At 36.3% G+C, this 19,087-nt stretch overlaps 7 protein-coding genes across 14 annotated transcripts; 1 reads left to right on the top strand and 6 right to left on the bottom strand.

Annotated features, from left to right (window-relative positions):
- Positions 1–1,683: 1,683 nt before the first annotated feature.
- On the bottom strand, positions 1,684–4,149 carry LOC110844639 (SET domain-containing protein SmydA-8). The gene is made up of 6 exons (XM_022090886.2): positions 3,930–4,149; positions 3,513–3,850; positions 3,256–3,445; positions 2,948–3,176; positions 2,281–2,872; positions 1,684–2,215 (listed from the first exon to the last, which is right to left on the bottom strand). The coding sequence occupies exons 1-6, from the start codon at positions 4,007–4,009 to the stop codon at positions 1,971–1,973; spliced, it is 1,674 nt and encodes a 557-aa protein (XP_021946578.1). The 5' UTR covers positions 4,010–4,149; the 3' UTR covers positions 1,684–1,970.
- A 114-nt stretch (positions 4,150–4,263) lies between these two features.
- On the bottom strand, positions 4,264–6,667 carry LOC110844637 (ranBP-type and C3HC4-type zinc finger-containing protein 1). Its single transcript, XM_022090884.2, has 8 exons — positions 6,103–6,667; positions 5,921–6,032; positions 5,654–5,839; positions 5,325–5,575; positions 5,143–5,254; positions 4,767–5,048; positions 4,584–4,706; positions 4,264–4,517 (listed from the first exon to the last, which is right to left on the bottom strand). The coding sequence occupies exons 1-8, from the start codon at positions 6,306–6,308 to the stop codon at positions 4,416–4,418; spliced, it is 1,374 nt and encodes a 457-aa protein (XP_021946576.2). The 5' UTR covers positions 6,309–6,667; the 3' UTR covers positions 4,264–4,415.
- A 1,366-nt stretch (positions 6,668–8,033) lies between these two features.
- Positions 8,034–10,540, bottom strand: LOC118434474. The gene is made up of 5 exons (XM_035848107.1): positions 9,596–10,540; positions 9,115–9,522; positions 8,814–9,036; positions 8,427–8,731; positions 8,034–8,327 (listed from the first exon to the last, which is right to left on the bottom strand). The coding sequence occupies exons 1-5, from the start codon at positions 9,975–9,977 to the stop codon at positions 8,188–8,190; spliced, it is 1,458 nt and encodes a 485-aa protein (XP_035704000.1). The 5' UTR covers positions 9,978–10,540; the 3' UTR covers positions 8,034–8,187.
- A 296-nt stretch (positions 10,541–10,836) lies between these two features.
- On the top strand, positions 10,837–13,639 carry LOC110843616 (meiotic nuclear division protein 1 homolog). 8 transcript variants are annotated; one of them, XR_004834057.1, is made up of 6 exons: positions 10,837–11,024; positions 11,199–11,335; positions 11,413–11,518; positions 11,587–11,733; positions 11,845–12,078; positions 13,380–13,639. XR_004834057.1 is itself a non-coding variant. In XM_035848111.1 (6 exons), the coding sequence occupies exons 1-5, from the start codon at positions 10,935–10,937 to the stop codon at positions 11,989–11,991; spliced, it is 627 nt and encodes a 208-aa protein (XP_035704004.1). In that variant the 5' UTR covers positions 10,837–10,934; the 3' UTR covers position 11,992; positions 13,485–13,639. The 8 variants fall into 8 exon arrangements, 4 of the variants coding, with proteins under 4 accessions (XP_035704004.1, XP_035704003.1, XP_035704002.1 ...); XR_004834055.1 differs by having other exon boundaries at positions 13,376–13,639; XR_004834056.1 differs by having other exon boundaries at positions 11,845–12,087.
- LOC118432905 (defensin-like) lies at positions 13,567–14,229 on the bottom strand. The gene is made up of 3 exons (XM_022089600.2): positions 14,023–14,229; positions 13,899–13,961; positions 13,567–13,834 (listed from the first exon to the last, which is right to left on the bottom strand). Exons 1-3 carry the CDS (start codon positions 14,066–14,068, stop codon positions 13,656–13,658), a joined length of 288 nt encoding a protein of 95 aa, XP_021945292.1. The 5' UTR covers positions 14,069–14,229; the 3' UTR covers positions 13,567–13,655.
- Positions 14,230–14,770: 541 nt separating this feature from the next.
- On the bottom strand, positions 14,771–16,485 carry LOC110843618. Its single transcript, XM_035847154.1, has 3 exons — positions 16,077–16,485; positions 15,510–16,001; positions 14,771–15,437 (listed from the first exon to the last, which is right to left on the bottom strand). Exons 1-3 carry the CDS (start codon positions 16,483–16,485, stop codon positions 15,076–15,078), a joined length of 1,263 nt encoding a protein of 420 aa, XP_035703047.1. The 3' UTR covers positions 14,771–15,075.
- A 507-nt stretch (positions 16,486–16,992) lies between these two features.
- Positions 16,993–19,008, bottom strand: LOC110844450 (elongation of very long chain fatty acids protein 6). Its single transcript, XM_022090656.2, has 7 exons — positions 18,255–19,008; positions 18,014–18,174; positions 17,839–17,906; positions 17,724–17,775; positions 17,521–17,647; positions 17,324–17,432; positions 16,993–17,234 (listed from the first exon to the last, which is right to left on the bottom strand). The coding sequence occupies exons 1-7, from the start codon at positions 18,438–18,440 to the stop codon at positions 17,113–17,115; spliced, it is 825 nt and encodes a 274-aa protein (XP_021946348.1). The 5' UTR covers positions 18,441–19,008; the 3' UTR covers positions 16,993–17,112.
- Between the last annotated feature and the right edge of the window lie 79 nt (positions 19,009–19,087).

Below are 19,087 nucleotides of genomic sequence, written 5' to 3'. Positions count from 1 at the left end.
TACATTTACAAGTTTCGTGTATATTTCATTAACCAAAATTTTTGATGGGACAATGTCCCAGGGACATGAGGATTTGATTGACTTGACTTACATAAATAATTTAGGAACATATATAAATACATTTGCAAATGCTTCTGATTTCTTCTGCTTCTTACAGCAACCACCGGCACAGAAATTTTGCTAAATTTGTTGCGTGCTTTGATGATTAAACTTGGGCTCCCAAAATCTAGTCAAATCTAAGATTTAAATGCAAAATCAATTACATATATTATTCACGCGATTACACCAACAAGCTTCTCTAATTACAATTGGCCTACAAATATACCTATTTATGCTTTAATAATTTCGAAGTTTCGTCTTTATTCAAGTATACGAAATATTTCATTCATCACACGGGTTTAAGATAGTTAAATAAATATATCTACATTGAATCCTGCTCGTTTAAAAATTTGAAAATGTTTACTTCAAGATTTCTTAAATATTTCGGCAAGTGTCTTGACTTTCTTTATTTCACACGAGCTACGCCATACTCGTGGGATACAAAATCTCAAAAAATGCAAACCAAGAGTAAAATAAATTTTTGGGGATTCAAGTTCATTTTCTTAACACACATCATGTATTTTATATTTGATGGTGCGGCGTTAAAGAAACAATTGGATGGACGTGATAAGGACATTTACGGATTCACGATAACTTTCATCTGGTGTTTTGCATATCTATGGGTGACGGTAATAATGATGAACATGTGGACAAAGAAGGAGGACACAGTCTGGATATTTGACCAACTGGTCAAACTGGATCACAAGTCTCAAAGTAAATAAATACCTACATACAAGTCAATATTAAAATCTCGAATTTCAATTGCTCTTCCATGAAATACTTGTAGTTTTGCTTTGGTTTTGATTTGTTTTGATGTTATAACTCCTTGCTTAAATTTTAAGGGGCTGTTCCATCTAAACCGAAACCTCGTCTGCTGGAATATATCCTGGGCGTGGTGGCATACGGCTATACGGTGGCCATCTTGATTTGGGGAGTGGTTCTTGGAGCCTCAATGCATAAAGATGGCTTCATCTACTCCGTGCTACCCACAAAATGCAAGAGTGGTATATCTTTTACTTCATTCCTCTTCGTTGAAATTTGGACAAAGGGTCAAGCTATCTCTCATATATTCTGGGACCAGTTGTTCTTGTTGGTGACCATACTAGTTCCATCATTCTGGATCAGTGAGGAAACGTAAGGAAAAATTATATAGCGAAGATAGTCGTGTTCCTCCAACCTAATTTTTTTTCAGACTGAAAGAAAACTCGGCGAAACTAAACCTCACAAAATATAAGGATTTCCAAGTTTTAAGCAATTATGTGAACGCATGTCATATCAGAATCAAACTTCCGCTGACATTAGAAATTATGTTTTGTTTCCTACTTGTCGGATATTACGGCTGTTTCCGGCTATTTGGGAAAATGTCTTTGTTAACGTATCTTTTATTTCCAGCCGTCGTTAATAACTGCAATATCATTCCTCTACTAATTTTGCTCCCATCGGCGAGGCTGGAAAAACTTTCTGAGAAATATCTCCTAAAAATTAAAAGGACCATTCTCACAAAGAAACGGGCGGATAAATCTCAAAGAAAACAATTGCACGCATTATGGACTTTTGGAATGAAACTCGGGTACTTACGAGCTATCGAGTATTCACATATTGCTATTTATTTCATGGCAGTAGGAAATTATACAATATCAATGCTGGTTGCATTTCATGAGCTGTGAGTGAATAATATGTAGATATGCATGCGTGCATGAGGGTTATATAAGAATTGTGTAAGAAAAAAAGGACGTTGTACATATGTATCAATAACTTTGGTACTCAAAACGAAACAATCGATGTATGTAGTGGATATCTCAAATGAATTAGTTTAATACAAAATTAACATAAACATGAGAAATAGCTAAAAAACGGGACAAAATTCTTGGTCAAAGACCACCTGAACTGGTTTCATCATTATCGACCATAGCCCTGCCCAATACCCATTCTTCTCGACCTGGCGATTCAGATTCTAGTATTCTGGCCCCTCTCTTTCGGATCCCTTGCCAATGCGAAATTTCCTTCCGTAAAGCTTGAAGTGCCTGGGATGACGTCGAGTCGGACTCGTTTTGCATACGTATCTGGTCCATTATAAAAATCCCCTGGCCTTGCTGAAGGTAATAATATTGCCTTCCTATAGAAATAAAATCGATCCACTTTGAGGCATTATTTTCACAAACAATCTTTTGTTTTGGTTACCTGCATGAGTCGTCAGTCCAGGCGCCACCTTTTCCAACAGGGACAAGCATTTTGTACTAAGCTTGACCAGTATTCCAGCCAACCGAAGTCTTTCTTCCCTCTCAATCTGAAACTCCTGTTCCTGAGCTAAAATATAGGAAATCCTCAGCATGATATCCTGCTCTACTTCTTGTATGAAAAAATGTGTTGGAGCCAGCTTGTTAAGGACGCTTTCGTCATATTCTTCCAATCGTTGTAAAATTGTCCTCCATCCAGACCCCATTTCTTCTGGACTAGGACAATCTGATGTGACTGCAAAGTGTGCTTCCCTTAGTTCTTGGATGAATGAGTCCACTTCAAGCTCTTGCATTGCTGATGCTTTACACTGATTGCAAGCCCATGTCGAACCCACCTGCGCCGGATTCTGGCTTAATATGAACCCCGAACAGGACTCAATTTTGCATTTAATTCCCGAAAAGAAAGAGCCGAGTTCGGTAGGATCTGCACACCTGCGACACGTGCAAGAGAAAAACTTGGTTTTGAGGAGATGCCTTTGTCTCTCAATTGTACCCGTTCCACCCCACGCATAACAGTGACAGAGGGATTCATCTTCCTACAAATGCATGTATAATAATTACTAAAATCTTGACTTCAAATCTTGATTTGTCTCGTACTAAAATTTGTCTACCTTGATATCGCGCAAGGACCATAAACGTAATTCTCCTCCCTGCACAATTATCCATCTACAGTTCGGTGTACAGTCATGTGCTGGCATTGAACCATTCCAGTAAACAAAAGATCCAGCATGGAAATTTGGCGAACTTGTCAAGTTATCTTCTGTTACGTATGCATTTACCATAACACATCCGAGAACATGGTCGATCTCTATGTCAGAGAAGGCCTCAGATAATCCACATCTTTATGATAACCAAAATATTCGACAACTTAAATGTCCATCAATATAGATATTAACTACGTATTTTTATTTTGTAATACTTGTTCTGCACAAATTCCACCATTGTCTTGGACAAGTTGGCTCCATCAGTAGTTCTAAATCTGTCCTCCTTATGGTCTTGTAACTTTCCAACGCAATCCCACTTTTTCACATCCCTCAATTTTAAAAGGCATCCACGTAAGACTACAATTTTGTCGTAAATGTTTTCTTCTCTAGACGACGGGGTGATCCCTACCAAATTATAATATTAATAGTAACTACTCTATGCATAATGCTAAATCGCCCATTTAATACGTACCCATTTTTGAGAAAATTGCACATTCGTTCTCGACATGTTCCTTGCTTTGTACACAGTTTTTATGCAGAGGCCATCCGCATTTGGTGCAGAGTTGTGGCGGCTGATCCGTGGGGACAATCCCATAACATCCAAGGCAAAGGAGAAACGCACCATTTTTTCCGTTGGGGGCTGAGAATAGGGGCTTCTCCTTCAGAATCAGCGTCCCCTCAGGAATATCTCGAGTGGCGGAGAGGTAGCGACCAAAAATGGGACTTGTCGTCAATACGGCAGGAAAACAGTCGCTCCTGTGTCGACTCCAGTCCTCTTTTTGATGAGGACGGGAGCAGTACCAGACTTTTCTGTAATAAATAAATGTTTGGTATAAATATTTAATAAGCGCTGTAATATATTGGTGACATGTGTAATTAAGACGCTCACTTGCAGTTTATGCATCGAGAAATAGAAACCTTTCCACAAATTTGGCAACAATTCAAATCTGATGAACACCTTTCAGTCATATTCTAATGTATTCTTGTACTTGCTTTAATTTTGTTTTAAATTTATTCTATGAATTACAAAAATGAGATGTAAAAATTCAATTTTATAGAAACATCTGTCTAATCTTTTAAACTCTAAACAAAACTCAGAAGACGATGAATGGTGGATAAGTATGTAAGTAAATAAGTGTGAAGATCAAGAGGCGAGTTAAAAATAAAACAAATGAAGCTCTGGTTTAACTTCATGTATGTAAGTACGAGACGAGTACATTATGTATATGTACATGCTATGGATTGCATGTGCGTTTGATATTTATTATGGCATGAATCTGTCCTGATACAATATTGAGCAAGTTTTAGTTCATTTTAAATATAAATACGTAAATTATTTTGTAAACATAATTTAGACGAGGATCATTTGTATTTATTAATGGCAGTTCCTACACTTTGGGTGGCAAACTTTTCCCTTTTCTCTGCAATGACACCCTCCCGACTTGTCGCCTATTCCTCGAGGTCCCCAGCGAGGACCCTGAGATAAAAATGTACATATATTGAGACAGGAATTAACAAATATGTATGCATTCCGTTAATTCACCTTGGTGGCCCAACAAATATGTGTCTTGCACATTTGGCAAATGACGGCATCGCATCCAGAAACCTTTTCAATGATTACTTTACATGTTGGACACTTCATTGCTTGTCCAGAAGTAATTTTTGCCTGTAAAATATACACACAAGTATTATTTTAAAGACTAGATTCGCCTTTATGATTAATTACCTTAATCATTTGTTTAGTTTTCGTATCCATTTCATCTTCCTGTAATTGCTGCTGGTATTCCGTGCACGACACAGCTTCGTGAATAGCTTTACATTTCAAGCAATTCTTTCTTTTGCACACTGGACAAAAGAAATGTTCCAGGTCTGCAATTCCAACTTCATTGTCGATCTCACACCATCCTGGACAATTGACACTTTTACAGTGAAAGGAATTTGACATTGCCATTTCTGCCTGGACCACGGATCTCTTCAAAAATTTCTCGTGCTCCTCTTGACCCAGCAGCTACACATGTAAATATACAAGCATCAGCAAATCGGAAAGAGAGAGAGAAAGCATTTCGAAATAATAGTTCAAGTAATCATGATTTGTGCCTTACTGCTTTAATTTCACCGCTTGTAAGGAATGAGTTGCACATGAATTCGTTCACAGTGTAAGGGCATTTTACCCGAAGATCTTCACAGTGCATAATTGTGCCATTCAGACAATCCCTAAGTTAAATTATACAATTTTTATACTGCTTTCCCATGTCTTACTACATATTTAGATATTTCTGCTTACTTGCAAAATAAATGGAAACATTCCTTCAGAATAACACCCTCTCCCGATCCAATATCACAAAAGCAAATATTACACTGAAATTCACGCGTATTTTGGATCAACTCTCCACCATTTGCTCCAGAAAAAATAATTGAACTCTGTGCGTGGTTCCATTTTTCATCCCAATCACGTTTCAACTCGGGATCAATCTTTGCAATTTTTCGATCAGGTGGATTAATGCACTCACATTGTCCAACATCATCTCGCAAAGTCTAAAACATAAGGATATTCTAGTACTAAATTCATATATAAATTTCATACAAACGAATGACCCATCGTGTATTTATTACCTTGCATTTCAAACAGTTTAACCTGAAGCACTTTCCACACTTAAATTCAAACGTATTATTCCTATCGTGCAAAGCAAAGAGAGCATTGCACCGTGTATTGAAACATTGTACAAAATCATTCATTTGTTGCACAGCAATGTTGAGAGATCGGGTAAGATATTTTTCATAAGCTTCAGGGCTGAGCATCTACAAAAATTTAGAGTTAGAACAATTTCAAAATGTCACAAAATTTTCAAATACTAAATTAATATTGTATGTATTAAATACCGCTTTAACTTCCCTATCCAGAAGGGATCCGTCACATCCAGTTTCTTCCGCTACTGGACATCCCGTTGTTGCAACGTCGTCAGTCACTTCAATTGCTCCAAGCAGACAATCCCTATAATTCGTTCGTAATGGTGTACACTTTAGTTCATTTTGAATCGAAAACCGAGTCAAATTTGTCTTACCTGCAAAAGTTATGCAGACATTTATCTAACACGACTCCAGCCCCAGGTTTTAAAGGAATACCACAGAATGCACATATCGTGTCCTCGAATGTGGACATAATTCCTGGTGAACTGGTGGACGTCGAGGCCTCGTCATAGTTTAACGACGCTGCGTCAAATACAAGTTGGGAATGGTGGGATGAACTACTTTTCTGGCAGGAACCCATCTTCCCTTCAGTCTCACAAATGTATGATGTACATTGCTGAGTAAAATTTAGCACAAATTTGCTACAGACAATTATTAACTACAAAAAAATCACGCCCAATGTACTGAAAAGGTGTACCATGTATTTTTGTAATAATGCTAAAAATCAAGGTTATTCACGATTGCTTGAATTTAAGTAGCTGAGTTACCACCGTAACTCATTGTTAAATCTTTATTAATATATCTTATTCGATAAAATGGGCACCATACAGATGGAGAATTATTAGTCAAGCATTCTTGATTATTAATATGTACATATGTTGCTTTGTCGAATAAACAAGTTCTCATGTCCGTTAAGGAATTGTACAGATATAAATAAACCAGCACGTGGAAAAAGCTCATCCGCCCTCAAGTATTAACAAAAGGGCTGTTTCTCTCAACCCCGACCATAACTTGAATAGATTAGATAAGGGTTTGTGTACCTATTTTGCATATGAATTCCTCTGAGTCGCAAGTTCACCTCACCTCTATATTTTTATGTAGAGAGCAGAGAAAAAGTATTGAGACACTAGAATTTGGTCTTGTAAAAGGTCAAAAACATGTTCTAGAAATCTTAAATTTGTGTAGGATATTGTAAATATATATAGCGTTCAGGGTCCGGAACCAATAAGACTTGAGTGCATTGTCCACTTCGTATTGAATGTTCTTCTTCACGCCCGCCATTACTGCTTTTTCGGAAGACTTTGCAACTTCAATGTTATTTTTCTCCCTCCAGAACCGAAATTTTCTTTAACTATCGACTGTTTCACGAAGCTGGGAGTATGCCCTTTTGTATATAGCCCAAAATTTTTTTATTGAGCGAAGAGGAGAGATGTATGTGGGATTTCCATTTGTCAGCATCAAAATTCCATTTGATCACCATGCATTTATATGCCTGCCAAGTCATTTATTCCTTGAGAAATTTTGAACAACATTTTAATTTCTCTTCGGTTTTCTCTTGAGAGATATATTTGCCATGAAAAAATGGCCTTCCCGGAGTTTTTGGCAGTATTTTAACGATGTAGGGCTCATCACAAATGACCAACTTTTTTGGTGAAATTTTGTTGTAAAGCTTGAGAAGCGTTGCGTTTACCATTTGTTATTGACCTTCTGTACATTTTGCTGCAGATATTTTTGCATACGTTATGACCCACAAATTATGGGCCTTAATATGATACAAATAGTTTATATTAATCTTTGACTTCATGGCCGCATCAGGCATGGACGTGGATGGGAAATTTTCTTACAAAAATTTAATCATTTTTGAATTTCGAGGGGTCGATATGATGGTTTTTTCCCATGATGCTTATTTGAAGTTGACATTTTCGGATTCTCCATACTTTTTTATGCATGTCTTAATTTTTGCACGACCGCATCCTTCCGCGTTGAAATGTAGTTAAGTCTTCTTCGAGTCTTTGTAACCCAAGTTTTGGGGCTTACGAAAAACTCGTTTAGCGAGTTCGCCGCTTTGAAACGGTGTTGGAAATTTATGTTTTATTTAATAGTTTTGAAATTTTGGACTTAAGCCGGTGAATATATTTCGAATGCTGCCCAAAAATTTCAGATTCAAAAAAGTATTTTTGACTACTTTCCCGCCAAAATACAAAAGTATCTCAATACTTTTTCTCTGTTCTCTAATACATGATACTTTCATTCAAGTCAAACTTGTGCATGCGAAACTGTGATGCGAAATGAAGGCACATTGATATTTAAATTTATCAGAAGCGTGTGTGTATTAATTGACAAATAATGAAAATTGCTTCAACTTTTACATGTTGTTCCCAAAATAATTTGCAATTTAACGCATAAGTAGAGTATCACTATAAGTTGTATTCACAGAGCTGTATAAGATTGAGTACACGTTAATATTCTCTATTCAAGGCCTCCCATTCATGAAAGCATTCAGCCATCATATTTTGTGGTCTTTCAGGTAATAGTCCACCTTTGAAACAAGCTGTCACTCGTACATCTCCATTGTAAGTTAGCAGCCCAATTTTAAATCCTGTCATTTAAACAATTGAAATATTTGTATGGGAAATCAAGTATTTAAGTATTTTTGCATGTATCTGTTGCATATGTATAATGCATCATATTTAATTACCCGGTCCATCTTTTGTAGTGTTCATTACAGATCGAAGTCCAGATATAGTTTTCTCTCCAAGTGTAAGTGTATGGTTCTCACTTCCTCCACCAATATTTGTGGCCACAAAATGATTTTTGAATATTATTCCTTGATTTCTAACCCATTTTAAAAGTGGGTGTGGCAGTGAGCCGAGCCAGGTGAAAATTAAAAATATAAATCGCGGAACTTGCGATCTCGTAACCCTTTTTATTTGCTGAGATATCAATTGTAATCTCTTTATCCGATCTGATTCTCTTAATGGGAGAACCAGATTTGCTGCAATGCTGTAAAAAATGCGTTTTTATACAACAAAACGAAAATAATATTGCAGATTATGAGACATGCAGTTCTATGATTTTGCGTTACATGTAGTTGGACATTGTCCCTGGGTGACCTGGCATGAGAAGGACGACCCCGACGGTAGCATCATGATTTATAATATGACCACTTGTTAATAAGACGTTGCGATAAAATGCTGTAATTCCAGCGACATAGACAGAATTGAAATCAACTTTGTGTCGCCATTTTGCAGCTTTTATGATCTCCAACTTCCCGGCATGTGAGATAACATTGAAGTTGGTTTCATGCTCTGTAAAATTGAAAATCAAATTATTATAGCAGTCAATTTCTCAAATTTTTGTACTCGGCTAAATATGTAAATACATACCACTGCTAAGCGCAGGTAGTTTACAGGTTACTCCATCAACTGAATAGAAATACTGCCATACGTCGATCGGAGCTATTGCAAGACTTGACACTAATTTATATATCATGTTCCAATTTCTTGTTGGTTTTTTAACCTGGTTGATACAAATCGCTTTCATACTTAGGTCACCTTGACCTAATAGTTGCCCTAACATGTTAAACGCCGCGAAACCGTCCATCATTCCGTGGTGGTACTTGACGAAAATTACATCTTTCTTATCACTGCCAGCTCTTATTTCACTGTTTGTTGACGCTAATATAATTTCCCACAAGGGTTTATTCTTCTTCCAAGATCGACATCGAATTAAATTTCTAGCCAACTCGTCCACCTCGTTTGGGCAGGCCAAGTCTGCTGAAGGGACTTTGAGATCTGTGCATATTGAAGCAAACCTATATATTTCTGACATATATATGTACTCACAATAATTGAAAACTTGTAGAACCTTTCAGTTCATTGATGTGATGCTCGATCTTAAATTCTTCATCCTCTTTCCAAAACAAATACCCCATAAATTGAGTCACTGTAGATCGTAGTTCTGAGTACTTTGCGTCATCAATGATTCTTTCTTGAACAAGACGACGGAGTTCCGACAATTCCAAGTGTTGTCCAGAATCGAGTTCTATGATAAGCATGGAAGTGTAGCTATCTTTTAGGTGAAAATCCTCTGCAAGGAAACACGAACTGCGCGATTCGACCATTTTCATGGAGTAGAAGTAAGACACCAGAGTTGAAAGAATGAGTCGGTACAAGATAACTGGAAGAGTTATCACAATACCAAGAACAAAGACGCACAATTTCACAGTTGTTCGAACAGCCAACAACATTTTGATAATTAAATGGATTAATTATCTGCGTTTAGATTAGATTTTACAAGTTCTTATCGTAGTATTTATTAAGAATAAGCGCTGTAATTTAAATACATATATACATACAAATGTATATGAAAGACTAGGTCAAACTGTAATCTACATAATTTGTTCAAATGTGAAACTTATATGTGCATACAGAAATTATACATTTGCCATAAGATTATTCAAGCTGTAAGGAAAAATTGGTTATATTTGGTTATATTGCATCGCATGACATTCCACACGCGATTTTTTTAAATTATGACCCATATTTTCCTCAGTCCGATAGGTTTAAAAATAATTGAAATAATTTGTTTGTTTGAGACATGCAAATATCACTTTTCTAGAGAAATGTCCATAGTCCATACACTTGTATAATATTATTGGAATATATCAAAGTAAAACTATTTACGAAGCGTCATTCAAGAATCGATGCCAAAATAAATACTTCCATGAGAAATTGTACTTTTGTTTCCCAACTACCTATAATTTCGGGGATGATAAACCCGAACCTAAAAAATAGTTGTGTAAATGAAGACGAAGAAAACGTTCAATTATTCTTTGCATAAGTACAACATGGATATTTATCAATTTAATTTTTCCGTGACATTGAGTGTCATTGTCACTCAACTTTTGCAATACAATACCGAATGTCGTTACAATTTTTGGGGAATTAGTAAACCTCAAGCGTCAAATGTATAGCATTGTGGAGGATTTTTTTCCAAAAAACGAAAGTCGAAAAAAACGAGTCGCCGATTTGAGTGAGAGCAACGCAACGGGGCAACGGTCCTTTCTCTCTCTAATTATCTTTCTCTCTCAAATATACGAAGGCGGCAGTCTGTGTCTGTCTATCCACTTCGTTGCACGTGCTAATAAAACAGGATTGGGTGACTATTTTTTTAAGATTTTGATTAATATTTCGTTGAAGAGAAAATGTCCAAGAAACGAGGTCTTAGTTTGGAAGAAAAAAGGACTCGAATGCTAGAGGTTTTCTACGAAAAGAAGGACGTTTTCCAACTGAAGGTAAGCAAAAAGCAAAGTTTGCTTAGCAAACCATAAATAAAAATTTTATTATCAAATTTACATTGTAAAAATACTTGTCCCTTCTTCGCCTGAGTTAGTATTAAAGGAACAAGCCCATAATATCCATACCATACTCACGTTATATATTCTACTGATTTTATTGTATTTTTCTAGGAATTGGAGAAAATTGGCCCCCAAGAAAAAGGAGTTGTTTCTCAGTCGGTAAAGGAGGTGGTCCAAAGTTTGGTGGACGATGGTTTCGTTGAATCCGAAAGAATTGGGACTTCTGTCTACTTCTGGTCTTTTCCCAGGTAAAGCAATAACCTGTTTATTGAATCCTTCTTTGCATATTTATATATGTTACTATATCTTCTCTTGTCGTTTGCAGTAAGGCTACTCAATCTCGGAAACGAAAATTAGAGCAATTAGAGACGCAGGAGACAGAACTTGGAGAAAAGGCGAATGAAATTGTGCAAGAGGCGAAACGAGCAAAGGTACCAACTCTAGTTTTTACGTGTTGATAGTTAAAATTCATCTCTAGAACAATTGATATGCATTTTAGTTAAGTCGAAACGAAACTCCAGAGAGGGAAGAAATGATTGCCACAATTAGGAAATTGGAAGAAGAACAGAAGCAACTCAAAAAAGTTCTGGAACAATATCGGGATTCAGATCCGGATGCGATTGCACAGGAACGACAGGATATCAAGGTTAGCTTATGTCTATGCATACTATGTCTATAATATATATGTAAAATTGACCAAAATGGTATTCTTATACAGCAATGTAATAATCCGTATGTTTGTTGTCTTGTTCTACAGGATTTTACACAACATGCAAACCGATGGACCGAGAATGTCTTTACTTTTCAGACTTGGCTACGGAACAAGTTTTCCATGTCCGAAAGCGAAATCAAAAAATCCTTTGGTATTCCGGAGGAGTTGGATTATTTGGAGGAAGAAATTTAAGGTCATTCTAAAATACTAATCTACTACGGTTTTTTTCAAAATTGTACCCATATTTTTTCTTGCTTGGCTAACTTCATACCTACCGAGGTTGAATCGGTAACACGTGAACGTTTTTGACCTTAAATTACTGGTTGAACGGCTTGGAGTGGAGGTCCCGAACATTTTTTATGTGAAAGCCCTTTTCTCGAGCTACAAGTCGGCATCGGTGATTTCAACTTTTGTACACTGATTTGACCATGGCGAGGTCAACTTTTGACCACTCGTCTCTCAAAACTTTCCAAACTCCGTCAAAAGTTTTTGGGTGGCGGAGAAAAGATTTTATTTCAGATATCCAAAGCCGAAAAAATCCATGGGACTTACATAGGGTGACTTAATAGGTATTTCACTATCCTGGATGATTGTTATCCCGAGTCTAGCTTTTAAGTCCTTGGCGTAATCCTGGGTCAAAAGGGCGGTGTGCGATGACGCTGCGTCGTGATGAACTATCACTTTTATGGTGTCCTGGCCATTTAGTTTTGAGACATAAATCTCCAAAAGCGGTTTTAAAACAAAGTCAATATAGTACTTCGTAGTTACCTTCACTTTTTGTGCAACTTTGATAAGTGGGAGGACACCACGATCAGATAATGCACCTACCACCATGAACTTGTTGCAAAAGTTTTCCGTGTGCGGGATGGCCAATCTTCTGGAATTATTTTCTCCTTTGGTTGTATAGTAAATTTTTCTCTGACTGTTGGTATCTTGTAAGGAAAATAATTCTTCATCCAACGACACTAAAAAGCCACTTTTATCTTTTGTCAGGTAATTCACATAAATTTTTTTTGCAGGTCAGACGACTATTTTTTTTATGCTTCCCAGTCAGCTGATGGACTCGGATTTTTCTTCTTTTTTGCTTCTGCAAAATTTTAATTGCTCGACGCACACTAGTCTCTGACACTTTGGTTAGACGTGCCACTGCTCTCTGGGGTGGTGAGTTGCCCTTAGAGGTCAATAGGTCAATTTTCTTAAGCACGGGCCTAATTAGCACTTTTCGGACTCGTGTTTGAGGCATGATGGTTTTCCTTTGGTACGAGCTTGTCGTTATTGACCTTCATTTTTAAGTACCTTATGTATCTGGCCTTTCGAAACTTGTTGTCCTTGAGTTTTGAAGTGGTTACTTATGTATGTGTACGAAGAATTAAGTTTGGAAAGTGTTTTTATGGTACCCTCTTACTCTAAGGTCAATGGTCGGGTCATTTTTGAATCTAGAGAGCTAATTTTTTGCTCAGCCCTTGTCAACAATCACATGTCGTTATGCTCAAAATTTGGAACCGAAACTCCAACCCGTTTCGGAGCAAGTCAAGATCGCCCGCGTTCACGTGTTACCGATTCATCCTGTATTCAGGCAGCTTGCATTTATTTCACGAGTCTGTCAGTTTAGTTAATGAACTTGTCGAGTTCCGTATTTTATCATTCATGCTACTGTTTTTCGTATATACTTTTTTGTATTGCAGCTCATTTTAATATGGGTGACATTTATGATATTACTGAGCTTCTTAATTGTCACTTTCTATCAATTAGCAAACGAAGCAAATGGATAATCAATTATAATAATTTTATACACCTTCTATTAATTGTATCATAATAAAATTTTGTCCTTCTTTATTCACTTATTATTGTTTTCTTTATCCTGCGCCTGGATAAACACCAGGATATATCCCTCCTGGTGGACTTCCGGGGTAGAATGGTACATTTTGTGTGCACCTACAATGTCGGTTCAAGAAATCTCCACATTCTCCACCAGCTATAAATCCTTTCTCCATGCAGCAACTCTTGCAAGTTCCGGATTTACCGAAAGGGTTCACTGTTTCAAAGGTCAAGTTCGTAAATCATTGCAGGATTAAATACAACATTATTTTGAAACATACGCTTAGATCCACCACAAAAATTATCGCACTTGTCCACGTGCATTGTCTCGGGCGTGACGAGCTCTGAAAGTTTATAGAGTTATGTATCTCAATTTATTCCCCACATTTGACATTTATTGCTTACCAAATGTCACACAGAAGACAAGAAGTATTATTACGATTGCCCTCATCGCAATGAAAATCTAAACCAAATTAGGAGTTTCTACAGATTTTTTACCATATCACTTTTAACACGATAAAGAAAACTAGAACCGATCAAATATGAAGCTGAGGATGAGTGCTAGCTAGCACGTCGTCGCCGAGTTGTAAATGGAGGTATCATAAATATTCCAAGGTTATATATGCATATTAGCTCATATGTAAGTATGAGACAACCATTCCAGAAAGGTAGAGGTAAAACATGGCGTCATTTGACAAAAATATTTAACTGCCAAGTTTTGGCCAAAGTGATAATTAATATTTCGCTACCACTCGCTTTACTAATTATTTCGGAGAGGTAGGAACTATCTCCACTTGTTGATGATGTAAATATGGTGAGTCGGATTCCTTTTACTGCGCAAATTTAGACTCGGTCAGCTAAACAACACGCCACTACTCTTGGTAATTGCATTACCCATAACATACTCAGGAGAATATTTAATGGCTGTTTGAATTATGCATTTAATGATTATAATGATTGGAAAATCTGAGTCATAATATTAACGTTACGGCAGAAAAATACAGGCAAAAACAGATTGGTTTTCAACTGATGTTAAGTTTACGTGTAATAAATGCTATGAACATAAACAGATAATAGACTACTAGATATGCATTTGATAACTTATTTAATCATAACTAAAGTTTCAATTTAATCTTCATGCATAAATATTTATAAGAATTGTCATTAATTATTGATTTATCTGTTTTTTCCGTTTTTGCATGCAAGTACAAGATACATAAATACGTTATGAGTTTCCATTGTCTTGTTACAAATTCAAGTTGTTATTTCGCATGAAGTTTCTAAATGCATAACCAAATTCATAATCATTTTTAGAATTAATAAGAATAACTCACACAAACTATACAATTTATGTTATAGATGTAACTTCTAATCTGAGCCCATCTCACCATTACTTACTTACATACATAGATGTATGCAATGTGTCAGATTATATAGCTCCGTAGCGAAAGAATTACTTCAAAATGTCATTAATACATGAATAGTTAAATCAAATATCAAGTGAAATATGACTGCTGTGCAATGCTTTGTCACTTCTGCTAATCTTGCTCCGGATATTCCAATGGGGAGACTGATTGGGCGCATTGCCTTCAATGATCTGTCCACTACTTTGTATCCCGGATTTCCTTTAATGTTTCGTTTATGAATTACAATCAAAAATAAACGCGATTGTTCAAAAACGTTGACAGCCATGTCACCTCCGAGTTTGGTGCAGATTATTGCTGTCAAAAATAATGGAAACGCTACTGTAGACATTTTAAAGGGTAAAGATGAGTGAAGTCTGATCAAGATGTATGCACATTCAACAATAGATGATCCACCTTTAAAGTAAAAAAAATGTTTTATTAAAGTATTACATTACAGTGTTATTAAAAAAAATAAATGTTGCATACTCGCAATTGCTCCAAGACTGGCCACATTTGATAAAAGTATCTCTGGAATTTGGAACAGAATGCGGACACCGTTGTACCATTGGATATGGTTCCAATTCGATCTTGCATTATCAGAGGTTGGAGTTAGGAGTAGAATTTGCCTCCTGAGAAGTATATCTATAAGACCATTGGTAGCATACAATCCTAATGCACCAAACCAAAGACCAAGGCGTTCTATTTCGTAGACAATTCCTAAGATTACAAGATATCGCCCTCCAAATACACCCAATTGAAATAAGACTTTACTTCCCAAAGCAATCTTTATAGCCAACACCTTCATAAAAGGAAAATGCTGCCAAAACTTTTCGACAAGTTGGGCTGATGGATCGATATCAAAAAGAACTATGAAGAAAATCGCAATTGGAGTCACCAAGTAGGCTATCCATATCCAAAAGATGAGAATTTTTCCAACCAAATTAGGCTTGGACCCACTTTTCGCTCCTTTCTTACTTTCTGTAAAGTGCACCCATCGTAAAATTAGTAGATATGCATTTTTTATCTATGATAAGTTAATGGATACTCACAAACCTTGAGCGTTAACCAGTTTTCCTCTAATATTTCCAAGTTCCTCCAAACTTTGCATGGTTTCCAAATTAAACTTGACAAAAATGAGATAGTAGGCACATGTCCCGCAAGCAACCATGAGGGCCAACCAACTCCACCCCGTTACTTTGAGGGGGAGCAGGGGGCAGGATTGCAGCGCGCATTGGCGACTAACAAGAATCGTAGCTCGAAATAGGGCTATGACGGCGATAGCACCGCCAATTAAAGGAATGCTTCTCCAGACCTTCTCCAGGCCAAAAATTCGATGCACTTTAACCATTCGGATGGTATGCTTGTACACTTGCATTTCCATCGGGGGTTTGTAAAAGTAGGGATATCTCTCGATAAAAAGGTATTGCAATGTTTCCAAAGGTTTTGTAAGGTCTCCAGCCATTGTTTTTCTCAAAGTTTCACGTACGAGTGAAACGAATGCTCGAAAAATGACAATTATTATTGACTTAATATTTACATAGATATCTCGTTTTATGTGTTACTGTAAATATTAAAATATGATTGGATCTTATCAAATTTTAGTATGGCATGTATGTACAATGCATATGCATATGAAAAACTATTAACCGACTTGCATGCATTATGTATATATTCATTCGCATATGTAACATAATTTAAATGGCGATCAATAAGTATGTAGAAGATTCAAGATTTGTACTAAATTGTATTACTGAAAACATAACAATTTTCATCTACGATGGATTGAATATGGCAAGGAAAGGTTACGTTTCATTTACGTTGCTTGATGTCACAGATTTGCATAACGATTTCTATTTCAGCACTCCTTTTTATGTATTTATCTATATGTATTTATCTCCGAAACTTATTTCATAAACTTTCAAGATTTAAATGTGTGACCTTTAAATAATTTCATGCAAAAACTGACGTGTTTGTGTATGAGTGAGTTCCTTATTTTATTTGTAAATATCATCAAGTAAATACAGTTGTGCACGATTGAAATATATGCGAAATTACTATAAATAGATTTTCTAAGGTTAGCAAAAAACATTTAATTTATTTTGCTTTTGGTTCCAGAATACCGTTTAAAGAAAAACTTTACAAATAACGCCCAAAGAGAAATGTAGATGATAAGACTCCAAAGAATTGAACTAGGGTGACGATTACAGGGTCCTGGTAAAATAAAGCATACAAAATTATGACATCTGCATATGTAAATTACAGAAATAGATGTGTAGCAGCAAATATTTAGTACTACTCACGGGAAATCATAATAGTATATAAATTGTTCCAAGTGTTTGCCACCATCTGGAGAATTTGAAGCGTAGTTATGGTCTTAGCAAGTGAGTCTGGAACACGATATCCTAAACCCTGAAATAAGTCGTTCGTACATAAATTATTTAAATCCACCTCATCGAAGGACTCAACTGCAATCGTAATTTCTTAAATTAGTCTTTACTTTGACAGCGAAATAGCTGTACATAAACGAATGGATGCCGAAATTGATGACCGCATAGTACACAACGATAGGTTCAGCCCAAGGAAACAGCTTCCATGACACTATTGTAACTAATCCATGGTGGTACCTACAGGCACATGTAAAAGTCCCCAAATTAATTAATTTTTTCAGGTGTTGTATAAAGCAAAAATCTATATCTTTACCATTGAAGTGCATGCAATTGTTGTTTTCGCAAAACAATAAATATTGTGTCGCCTGTGAACATTTCCAATTTAGATTTACAAATTATACACATTTTTGAAACTCGAACAGACTTACCAAGCTCAACGAATTTAGAAAGAGTGAATAATAGGAGCCAAAAGTCTGTCGTAAAATTGCGGCCTTCTCTGTGTCGAAAAGCATGCAACCCAAGAAGGGAAATAATTTTGATTTAACAACAATGATGATCAAGAATAAAAAGATTTTATTGTGCTAAAGTTTCAAATGGAATCACCTCAGACAAACCGTTCCATAATAGCCTTCAGGTTTGCCAAACTTGTACAGCAGCTCTTGCCCCACACGATAGAAGCCAACTGTCGAAAAAAGAGCTAATGATGCATTCCAAACGATCAATGTTTTCTTAAGTCGCATAGAATCCCTGTGTTTCATAAAGGCCTACATAAAGTGCAATAATAATTTAAAATATTTGCACTTTGGGACCAATTGTGTCACTGATTCCTAACTGTGTGTAATACCTGGAGTCCAAAGATTGTAATAAGGTATAGAACGGTAGAATACCAAGCCAAATTAGGGTTTTGTACCATAAATGTTTTCCACCATGTAATATCTGCTTTTTCAAACCAATAAGGCTGAACCTTTGGAGGGTGTTCGTAATCAATGGGCCACACCTCTCCTTCAAATGCAGTCGTGCTATTTTCCATGCTTCTCGATCCGATGCTATGAATTTTCACAAGTCCAAATTCTTGCACCTGTTCAGTTGAGTGGCTCCAAAAAACTACTATGGTCAAACGAAAATTACTTTAACTGAGGTTTTTCCTGAGAGGAAACACTTTATTGTTCATTAATTATCCACTGTACTATTATTACTACACAAATTAAAATTATTAGAAAGTAAATTATATGGTTATTATGTAGGCTTGTCTATAAACAATTTAATTCAATTAGAAATAATATCTATGTCTATATCGTAAGAGTGTTCTTATTATTTTCTAGGAGAATATTGCATGGATGCCTACTACTGAAAGTTTAACGCCTCAACAATGCCCTTGACTTCTTGTTTTTTGCTGTATGTACCTGCTAACTGGCTGCTTAGCATTTTTTATTGGCATTTCAACTGGAACTGCAGGCACGTTACCAATTACCCGATCTGGTAATTCCTGTTTCTAGTGTTATTGTGTACAAATGCATTCCTAGGGAACGGTTACGATTCTTGGTATATGCATGAAATTACATAAATTTCATGGGCTACCATTACCACCTAAATATGAGTGTTCATACATATATTTATTATGCAAGAATTTGATATCCAGAGCATGGGAATTCTGCTTAATATCGTTGTACAATTCTG

The sequence above is a fragment of the Folsomia candida genome, unplaced genomic scaffold (assembly GCF_002217175.1).
Source record: "Folsomia candida strain VU population unplaced genomic scaffold, ASM221717v1 Fcan01_Sc002, whole genome shotgun sequence".
NCBI lineage: Eukaryota > Metazoa > Arthropoda > Collembola > Entomobryomorpha > Isotomidae > Folsomia > Folsomia candida.
This window is presented reverse-complemented; position numbering and strand designations above follow the sequence as displayed.